Here is a 10748-nt window from a genome sequence, read left to right as displayed (position 1 = left end):
TTGTTACCTCACCAGCCACTGTTCATTAGATATAAGTTGTTTACAGTATACAGTGTATCCTTGTATTGAGGTACTACAGTATAGTAGTCATGTGCAATAGGAAAGCCAACTAGTCACTATAACTTGGACTGACACCTATAATACATTTGTCACTGTACAGTGTGATGCATGTAGGTGCATGTAACAACATTTTTGAGCTTGCAAGCAATGAATTTCTATTGTCCTACCACACTTGGTATCTGCATCTACTGATCATGGTCTCAGATAGATTATAGTCTATAATGGATATAATGAATAATGCCGATGCCAATATGACATTAAGCCATGCAGCTTTCATGGGTCTGTAGAAAGGGTTGTACTTGCACATGTACTTTTGATTACTTACTTATCAATATGTTCATAACTTAAAATACAATTTCTCACAGGCATAATCCACTGCCATAATCCATTGACACCAAACTAAGCAATTTTTTATGGTCCATATGCACTTTATTTAGCACTCTAATAGGGACTGGATTTCTGAGACTATTATTGTGTCAAAACAGTTGGTAATGTCTTGGTTGCAGTTTATCCAGAGATGACACAACACTGATGAGTATAGGCACTGAAACTTCCTTTCATATGCAATATGTGTACATGTATAGCTGCAATATAGGCTGGTAAGCATTATAAGCATTAATAACTTCAATAGTAATCCTTAAGTATGTCATTCAGTCATATAGATCAAATTACATCTACTCTGTAGTATTTCATGGCCAAACTGCACATGCATCTATCCATGTGTTAACTTATTATACACATGGTGACTATTATTGATTTGTCACTCATCATTATTTTTGATGTTATAATGACCAGCTTGCAGTGTGAATAGTAACGCTTGGTAATTTTAATTGATTTTGAATAAATTTTTATTATAAGCCAAGATAACTAATTAATGAAAATGTAATATTACAGGTAAGAAAAAATAAACTGTGCATGTCCTATAGTGTTGCATGAGTCCTAAAGTTCTTGGCTTGTATCACTGCTGCCCATACATACAGTCTATTGACCTGTGCAGTAATAGAATTCATAGCTGGCAGCATTTCTTATGGCATCATCAGGTTTAGTTTTGGCTAAATTCCTGCAGTTGTCAGCTCCATAGACAACATCATCACGCTTAGCGAAGGCATGGACCCATTCATGAACCAATGTACCTTCTTTAGTGTAGCTAGCACCCCTGCAAGCTGTTGGATAACCATAGAACAAGTCGCAAAGATATACAACTGTTTGAGTATATGATTTATACGTGTATGCTATCCAGTTGGACTTGCACAGTGGACCATTGTTGTAATATGTGAGAGATTTGCCTGCTATTCCATTTCTTGCTAGCGTGTAGGTATTTTTGACTGTCGCACCTCTTGATGATGTCCATGCTCCAAACCATTCCCTGTAATGATTATCGTTTCCAACTTCGCCTATAACTTTATCAAGTCCAGCACAGAGCAGCTTATGTGAGTCCAGAGTACCAGAGTTGTTCCTATCACCGTTAGAGAAACTAGCAGCAGTACAGGATTCAATGTAGACAGTGTAATCGATTTCTACTTTTTGCTCCTTTGGTTTTGCGAGAAGACGAGTCCTTTCCAAATGAATGTGAACGGATTCACGTACAACCAATTCCCTGAGCTTACCAATAGACATTGCACTCATCTCATTCACTGACAGATACTGTAAAGGTCTACTGTATTGTACAGTGTAGAGACCATCAGTATCAATGCTAAATATATCAGTGATTTGGACTGAGGCAGAAATACTCTCACCTGCCTTCAAGAGAACAAACTCATCCTTTGTAGGAGGGAGACGATGAATAATGATACCTTCATATTCCAGTGGACGACCATCAAGAGAGACAGAGATGAATTGAGAGTTGAGTCCTTCAAGAGGAGTGTTACGTTTGAGTACATAAAGATCCTCATTTGCATTGTTGGTAAACTCAAAAGAGCAAGCAACTGCAGAAAGAGCTTTATTACAAGCCATGTCAAGAGAGACTGGCCAGCCATTAGCACTGCAGGTACAAGAGAAAAGTAACATTGATTTGATAGTGTAGTAACATACCTGAGAGCACAGGTCAGGTAAGTAACCAGACAGAAGAGTGAGAGTAGAGTCTTCATGATTCCTTTCCTTGATAGAGAGTATCCTTCTTCTTGTAAGATGATTTCTTGTTTTAGTGAGAAGTGATTGACTGCTGCTGGTCACCTCCTTATATACTATTAGGTACCTCATCAATATTCATTAGCAATTAAGCAAAACCGACCAATCAGAGGCTAGCTGCATGACATGATTCCGGCACGAGACATGAAGCTGTAAAATTGTCCAGTTGAGGTGTCAGTCCAAGTTATAGTGACTAGTTGGCTTTCCTATTGCACATGACTACTATACTGTAGTACCTCAATACAAGGATACACTGCACTGTAATCAATCTAATGTAATGCTATCTAAATGGAAAGCAGCTGGTATTTATGAGGTAATAATGTATGCCCATGCACAAACATGTAGATAGACAGTTGTATGTATTGTATGAGACATGCCGAGTTGACTGTGGAGCAATACAAAGTTGCCTCTACAAAGTTAAATTTATACATGAGTTTCTAAATAGTGTTTTCAACTTCCATTTTAATGACATTAATAGCAAGTTCTTGTGTGCAGTGAATCGAATGAATCTTAAAATGAAATTACATGATGCTAGCTGCATGGCCACCAGCTGGTTCAACCTTTGATAGCTATACAGTTACTATATATGCTTGCTATCAATTTAAAGAGTATCCAATGAATTCATTCAATATTATTCTATGAGGACAGCACACATGTATATAAGTTGATTACAGTATACTGTACACTGTATCCTTGTATTGAGGTACTACAGTATAGTAGTCATGTGCAATAGGAAAGCCAACTAGCCACTATATTATAGTAGTCTTGCCTAATAAGAAAGCCAACTAGTCACTAAAACTTGGACTGGCACCTCCATTTTACAGCTTCTTGTATATTTCACTTAAGAAATTTGTCCTTACTTTTAATCAGGAGCCCTGATCAAATATTTTAAAATGATAGACTAACTTTCTATACCTGACAATTTGCAGGGACCACTTCAAATTGGCAACCAGTATCCTTGGTAAAACTTTAGATTAGTTTTTGTAGCAAGGAAGGATAGGGGAGGGAGAGAAAGGAAGTGAACTAATGTTCAATGTATTGTGAGAGGGAAAAGATACTTAATACAAAGATACCTATTGTCACTTGAGGGAAATTTAATATGACAATATAAATGTTTAGATTGCATACTAAATTGACTAATTGTTATTATTATTATTATTGTAGATATTCATTTTCAATATAATGGATTTTTATTTGGAGTTCTTCTGCTTTCGATTACAAGGATAATTGAGGTAATTAATAATAATTATTGTACATTATAGTCATATAGTTAAACTAAAACAACAACACCATTAATGTAGCATTTTCTTTGATTCTACGCTTCTAGTTAGCCTTATGGGTTTAATTTAGCATTTGAAACAAATTAATGAACATAATTTAAAGTGAACTTGTAAAAATTGTCCTTACTATGTAGGGCAGACATCTTGAGGGTGCTATCTGGTTTTCTATTCTACTCAATCTAAAGCACATATTCTTATACATATCTCCAGCATATTTCATTTATCTATTGAAGCACTATTGCTTTACAAAGTCTGATGACCAGCACAAAAAAGGTCAGTTTTGTCAATTTGTTTCTCTTGTCATTATTATGGAATTATTATTATTATTATTATTATTATTATTATTATTATTATTATTATTATTATTATTATTATTATTATTATTATTTTGCCTTATTTATCCTTAAAATTTGGCTGATTTTGTCATTGTGTCAAAAGGTCAGATTGCTCATATAACTTTTCCATTATGTCAACTGTAAACCTAGCTTTAGTAACACAGTAGGACTCACCCTAGTTCAGCCAAAACTTTTGTTGCTATTACATGCAAGTCATGCTGCTTTTAACTTAGTAATTTTTGTCAAAATTCAGTACGTCACAAAACTAAACTTTGTGTGATTATAATATTTCATGAGTTTTATTGTCAATAATAGAAAGTAAAATCCTCCACAAAATTTTATAGCTGTATGGCACATGCACCGTAGTACTTTTATTTATTTTTGCACCTATTTCTATTTAATAAAAGTATTTTATATTTTTTATAGTTGAGACTCCTTTGTTACGTCAGTTCAGAGTTGACAGGTTTCTACTGTTAGGCACTCTTATCTTAACAGTATTTATATTGTCATTTGGACCATTTGTTACTATGGTAATATATATAGTACAGAAATAGCATGTAAAGATGCCCTTTGTTGTTGTTATTATTATTATTACAAGTCTTAATTATGATTACTGTGTGTGCAAGAAATTTTTTGCCATTTTACATTTTCACTTTCATTTTATTTTAGGGTCAGTTAGGTCAAGTGTTGAGCAGGTTGTTTCCATTCAAGAGAGGATTGTGTCATGCATATTGGGCCCCAAACTTCTGGGCACTGTATAATGTGATTGACAAGACACTTGCTATAATAGGTAGGTAGATACATGTGCTGGAAGCCTGGAATAATTATAAACATTGGCATTAGTTGTGGGAGTTTGGCTGTGAAAATTTCCTCTACTTGGCTTAATGCCATGATTGCAAATTTATGAGTTGTACCAATTCTTTATATTTTTTCTTCTCTCCTCCCCTTTCACTTTTCTTTCCTTCTCTTCCTCCCTCCCCCCCTCTCTCTCTCTCTCTCTCTCTCTCTCTCTTCTCTCATGCAGCCACTAGATTAGGTTATACTCTGTCCATTACTGGTAGCATGACAAGTGGTTTAGTTGGTGAAATGTCTCATCAAGTCCTACCATCAGTTCCACCAATAGTAACACTAATATTGACACTCCTAACAATGATCGTGAGTCACTATTAAATAATTATTTCACCAAATTGAGCTTAAATAACTTTATTATTATCATTTTGCTTTATAATATTATTTTTGATATTATTGATCATTTGTTCGCAGCCTCCACTGCTCAAGTTGTGGTTCTCTAAATCCTCCAGTCAAGATTTCATTAAAGTGATTGTGTTGTGTGCCTACTCATCTTTCTTGTTTGGTTGGCATGTGCATGAGAAAGCAGTTCTAATGATAACAATACCAATGAGGTACAGAGAAACACTTTTTTACATTTTCTGATACATATTGATGTCCTTATGCTGTGTAGAAAGTTCAAGCTGATTCTGAATATAGTTATGAGGATTTTAATTTTTAACGATTATTATTATTATTAGTGTTATTGTTGTTATAGTTTGCTGGCATTAGAGGACAAGAAATTCACAAGGATATATCTACTACTATCAGCTATTGGTCACATCTCACTTTTCCCTTTGCTTTATACTGCAGCAGGTTCTCCCTCTACCTTTCTCACACTTTTGTCTCTTATAGTCAAAAAGTTCTCTCTCTCCTCCTACCCTCTGTTCCTCTTTCTCTTTTTCTGTTGGTCAATAATTTTTATATTTTTAGAGACGCTAATCAAAGTCTGTTTGTATGCTTTATTCACAATCAGCTCATTCTTTGCCCTTCCAATGTTAACCCTTGATAAGTAAGAGCTCATGAATGTACATGTACAATGTACATACAAAAAATTTAATGTTGTTTACTTCCCCTCTTTATATTGCATATGCATGGAATATATTTTTAATTTTGTGACTGACACCCTCCTATCTAATGCAGTTATTCACAACTTTAATCAAAATTACCACTTCATCAAATGTTTTGCATCTTGTTCTTTCTCTCTTCCTTTCTCTCTATTTCTTTTCCTATTATTTTCAGTGCAAAAGAAGACAAGAAAAAGACAAGTAAACCTAATCCTACACGCTCCTGGCTCTTGTCATTTCCTGCCCTAACCACTACTGATAGTTTATTACTATCAATTGTATTGCTATTTCAGATATTTTGTTTGTGTGGGTCTTTTGTAAAATTTCCTTTTCTTCCTCTTCTCCTTACATCAGTGACATGTTCTGTTGGAATTCATTGGACATGGATAATGACATTGTATACCTATTTGTTTAACTAATGAAATGAAATACAATGGTATAATTTGTAAGGCAATTAATGGAAGTAAATGGTGGATGTGGGCCAATGGATTGTGATAGCTGCTAAGCATAGATTCATTAGTTATTTTCCTATATACAGTATAGCCTTACCTTTTAAATCTATAACTGCACTGTAGTGTGCTACAGTGCGAATAGTACCTTAGTATTGAATGCAGCTCACCACGTGATTTCACGTGTACCAACTACCAAAAGTGTTCTTGCCACTCCTACAAATGGCGACCAGTGCTCAGAATGAAGCAGAGACAAAGCTCATTTATTTGTGCAGCAAAGGTAACAATGCTACTGTATTGAGTTGCTACTTATTAAATGTTGTATAGAAAATAAAGAGGTGGCTAATATATTGACTGATGTGAGAGAGATACTGGATGATCCTTCAGTTAGAGTGGATGCCACAGATAAGGTATTGAGAGATTTATCTGACCTGTAATAATTGAGATATACTTGAAATTTGTGGGGACTTTATCAATTAACATTTATGCTTGGAGTATCCCTTATATAATGGACACTTGTAGTCTAGATAAGAAAGTGTCTCTGTTATACAGAGGTGCCCTTTATGTGGAGGTTATTTTATAAAGTAAGAAATGTAATTGGTACACTAGGTGCTATCCGTTAAATGGAGGTGTACGCTATAGAGAGTGTCCATTAAGAGAGGCTATACTATGGTGTTGTTGTAATATTCAGTGATTACATTTTATAATTATTTTAAATATTTTATTCTTATACTCTAGGATGGTATGACTGGTCTGATGCATGCTGCTTTTGGTGGCAACGTCAAATTATGTAAATTATTAATAGAGAAAGGAGCTGATGTTAATAGCAACCTACACTCACAAGGAGTAAGGGATGATACTGTACAATGTATTATGTATATACTGTATAGTTTTAGCTAGTAATTTAGATGGGAATTTGGATGAATTTAATAGCAATTTACGTGTACTAAAATTTAAATAATTATTATGTTTTTTACGTGTGCTTGTTCAATGATTCTACAATGATTTGTCATTCAATCACTAAAACTCAGTAGTTCTTCGAAGTTTTAATCTAGTATCTACTGCTCTCTCTCTCTCTCATTCTACCTCTTTCTCCCTCACAGTACACTGCTCTCATGTTTGCCACAATATCAGGTAGTGCCCCAGTAGTTCAGTTACTGCTAGAGAAAGGAGCTAGTGTCACTGCTACTAACAATGTCAATAGAACTGCCGCTCAGATGGGAGGATTCGTAGGTTAAATTATAAATTATTTATAATTGAATTTTGTTAATTGCAAAGCATTACACTAGAAATACATCATGTATTATTTGGTTGCATGATAAATATCGTGTAGCCAAATATTTTCAGGAATTACATGTATACCATACAAGGTGATTTATTGGCGAGGAATTAATATTGGCGATTGGCGGTTCTATGAAGAAATTACCAATTATAAAATTTGCCAATTAACTTTTTATAGGCAAATTTGCTAAAATTTACTCTCGCCAATAAATCATCTTGTATGGTATTCTTTTACTATTTACCCATTAAAAACCAGTGAATTTTGATTTTGCAGTTTTTAACTATTGGAAAGCTACAAATTTAATATTTCTAACTAGAGCTATAGTAGCTACTCTCTAATCAATATTAGTTTGTATAATGTTATTTTTATAAATTTTCTCACAGGACAAAGAGAATGTGTTAATATTATTAATGGATACTTTCCTATTGAGAGACTAAAATACTACACGCAGCCACAAGGTGGGGGTAGGCGTGGTCTAGTGGGTGTGGCTAATTGGTATTATTATTTTTAAGGTCTTGAGACGAGTCCGAAGTTAGATCCGGTATTACTTGAACCACTTCATTCATTAATTACTAATAATGTGATACACCCAGTGAAAGTAAGTGTATGTATTACAGTACAGGTTTATGCTTCTCTCTCTCTCTCTCTCTTTCTCTCTCTCCCTCTCTCTCTCTCCCTCTTCTTCCCCCTCTTTCCTGGGCCCTCTCCTCATATTATACGTAAAAGTTTGTTTTGCTAATAAAAGATAAAGATCTCCACAGACATCAGCATCAGGTGTGCAGTGTATTGAGGATATTGATAGACAAATCATTTCATGAAGACAATGAACCTTTTTCATTGAAGCTTCATCTCATTTGGTGTACAGTGAAAGAATGTAATACTACTGGAACTGATGAGCTTCTGAAGAAGTGAGGATTAGAAAAAATTGAGAAATACCCAAGGCTATAGCCCATGGTTTTTCCAAAAAATGGCTCTGAAATCACCCCAAATTTTTATTACATTTTTTGATACATATTGATGTCCTCATGCTGTGTAGAAAGTTTGAGCTAATTCTGACTTCAATTTTTCAAGTTATGGCCATTTTTAAAAAGTACCAAAATTCTGAAAAATACCCAAGGCTATAGCCCATGGTTTTTTCCAAAAAATGGCTCCGAAATTACCCCAAATTTTTATTAAATTTTCTGATACATATTGATGTCCTCATGCTGTGTAGAAAGTTTGAGCTGATTCCAACTTCAATTTTTCAAGTTACGGCCATTTTAAAAAAGTGTCAAAATTCTGAAAAATACCCAAGGCTATAGCCCATGGTTTTTCTAAAAAATGGCTCCGAAATCACCCCAAATTTTTATTACATTTTCTGATAGATATTGATGTCCTAATGCTGTGTAGAAAGTTTGAGCTGATTCCGACTTTAATTTTTCAAGTTACGGCCATTTTAAGAAAATGCCAAAATTCTGAAAAATACCCTAGGCTATAGTCCATGCTTTTTTTCCAAAAGATGGGTTCAAACTCACCCAAAGTTTTTATTACATTTTCTGATGCATATTATGATGAATAACTTAGCTACATGTACATGTACATGTATTTTCAATCAAAATTAAATGTAATTTTCATGAATTTTTTAGTTGCAACTAAACTGTTATACTACAAGGTGTCTTATGAATAATTACTTTCTTTCTTGCAGATTGCTACAACAAACTGAAGATTGTAAATCACTAGAAGTTGAGAAGTATCTCAGATTGTGCATTAAATCCTATCCACACGTCCATTCAGTTTTATTTAAACAGTTAGTCCAAGTGGTTGCTGACACATCCCTTGTAAGTCAATATAAAGTACAGTAACTATGATGATATTGTGTCTGATGAAATATTCTAGCATATTATATTTTGATTATTTGCCAAAATAAAACACTCCTATTTTAACATGTGGATGTTCAATGAATGAAATTGTGACATTGTCAAAATATTAATTATTGTCATGGTTTATCAAGCATTTATAGTAGCCACTTTAGAGCTTTATTTTATAATAATTGTATTTTTCATTGTGATAATAGGGAGATCAACCTACCACACTAACACAAGTGATTGCTGCCATACAAGGAAACAGAGGGTAAGTTTATAATGATAAAACAATATTAATAAATTATTTATTTTAATATTATTAAGAGCATTTGATAAAAACAATGATTATCTTTTTAATTAAATATTTTAGTTTTATTGATCAAGAATCATGTTCTACTTGTGGGACAACTTCTAAAAATGTTAAGAAATGCTCAAAATGCAAGAAAGTAAAAAAAGCTTTTTATTATTTGATTGTTCTTTCTTTCTTCCATTTTCTCTTTCTCTTCTTTCTGAAGGTTTGGTATTGCAATGTGGAGTGTCAGAGGTTATCATGGACCCTTGGTAATCATAAGAAATTGTGTAAAATTTGGTCGGGACAGAATCAAGAAAAATCAAAGTAACGTTTTTCGATGACTCTAACAAACTACAACAGTGACATCAATTTAATGATGATTGCTGATTTTTAAAATATTAATGTAAACATAGAAAATTTGCGGCATTTTTAAATTTTGACGGTCCATAGTTCTGGTCCAGCAATATATATAATAATTGATGAGAGATGTGTTTTATGCTATTGTCTAACGTGTAGACTAGTTGATATAGTCTACCATTGTATGGATCAATGTCCCAAGTATGGGCTAATTGAATTTCTGTGGCTGTTTGTCAGATTAGCAACTTTCAAAACAAGGAAACTTAAAGAAAGTCTCAGAAATAAGAATCATGAAGGATTGCTCTCTTCTTCTTTTAACTGTATTAGTTCTTCAAGGGGCAAGAGGTGTACTGATGGAGGTCTGTAATGGTGTAACAAATATAAATGAGTTGGGTAAGTATAGATCTATAACTAGAGCTGTAACTAGGGGTGAGCCCAAGACAATGACGATAATTATTTTTGAACTAACAATGAATGTGATTTGTAGCTGAGAAGTGACTATAGTACCACTACTAGTCACTACATGTTTATCTTGAATAGGGTTTGGTTAACAAGGCATGCATGATGCTTAAGAATTACGCTTTCAAATATGGCTGACTTGTGTGTATGACAAGACAAGCCATATAGAAATCTTAATTATAGCATTCTTTCATATACACTACATTTATGTGTGTGTTATATGGTTGGTATCTGTTGACAAAACAATTCAGTGATTTGTGGGCTCGCCCTAATTAGAATGCTTAAGAAACTTACTGCAGAAAATAATACATTATTTTGTTTTATTTACAGTTAGTCAATACAGTCTTGAAGTGAGTACCAGTTTCTCTAGT

The 10748-nt window shown here is 33.8% G+C and overlaps 3 protein-coding genes across 4 annotated transcripts in view; 2 read left to right on the top strand and 1 right to left on the bottom strand.

The window, feature by feature from the left end:
• LOC100641641 (probable dolichyl pyrophosphate Glc1Man9GlcNAc2 alpha-1,3-glucosyltransferase) overlaps positions 1 to 6151 on the top strand; it is a 13946-nt gene extending 7795 nt beyond the window's left edge. The window contains exons 5-13 of the mRNA XM_019998267.1: positions 3352 to 3419; positions 3602 to 3740; positions 4229 to 4332; positions 4472 to 4592; positions 4827 to 4957; positions 5066 to 5205; positions 5349 to 5446; positions 5564 to 5642; positions 5873 to 6151. Coding sequence (XP_019853826.1) covers positions 3352 to 3419; positions 3602 to 3740; positions 4229 to 4332; positions 4472 to 4592; positions 4827 to 4957; positions 5066 to 5205; positions 5349 to 5446; positions 5564 to 5642; positions 5873 to 6116 — 1124 coding nt within the window. The 3' untranslated portion in view covers positions 6117 to 6151. The remainder of the gene's footprint in view (positions 1 to 3351; positions 3420 to 3601; positions 3741 to 4228; positions 4333 to 4471; positions 4593 to 4826; positions 4958 to 5065; positions 5206 to 5348; positions 5447 to 5563; positions 5643 to 5872) is intronic.
• LOC105313273 (extracellular protease-like) lies at positions 970 to 2203 on the bottom strand. The gene is made up of 2 exons (XM_011406567.2): positions 2092 to 2203; positions 970 to 2041 (listed from the first exon to the last, which is right to left on the bottom strand). Exons 1-2 carry the CDS (start codon positions 2145 to 2147, stop codon positions 1042 to 1044), a joined length of 1056 nt encoding a protein of 351 aa, XP_011404869.1. The 5' UTR covers positions 2148 to 2203; the 3' UTR covers positions 970 to 1041.
• A 209-nt stretch (positions 6152 to 6360) lies between the features above and the next one.
• Positions 6361 to 9959, top strand: LOC105313272 (ankyrin repeat and MYND domain-containing protein 2-like). 2 transcript variants are annotated; one of them, XM_019998261.1, is made up of 11 exons: positions 6361 to 6426; positions 6474 to 6556; positions 6885 to 6992; positions 7250 to 7379; positions 7812 to 7886; positions 7941 to 8026; positions 8155 to 8336; positions 9113 to 9245; positions 9482 to 9537; positions 9640 to 9715; positions 9785 to 9959. In XM_019998261.1, the coding sequence occupies exons 1-11, from the start codon at positions 6369 to 6371 to the stop codon at positions 9887 to 9889; spliced, it is 1092 nt and encodes a 363-aa protein (XP_019853820.1). In that variant the 5' UTR covers positions 6361 to 6368; the 3' UTR covers positions 9890 to 9959. The 2 variants fall into 2 exon arrangements, with proteins under 2 accessions (XP_019853820.1, XP_019853819.1); XM_019998260.1 differs by having other exon boundaries at positions 7812 to 7892.
• The last annotated feature ends 789 nt before the right edge of the window (positions 9960 to 10748 follow it).

The sequence above is a fragment of the Amphimedon queenslandica genome, unplaced genomic scaffold (assembly GCF_000090795.2).
Source record: "Amphimedon queenslandica unplaced genomic scaffold, v1.1 AMPQUscaffold_13330, whole genome shotgun sequence".
In the NCBI taxonomy this organism is placed as follows: Eukaryota; Metazoa; Porifera; class Demospongiae; order Haplosclerida; family Niphatidae; genus Amphimedon; species Amphimedon queenslandica.
Note: the sequence above shows the minus strand (reverse complement) of the source record. Positions and strands in the feature narration are given on the sequence as shown.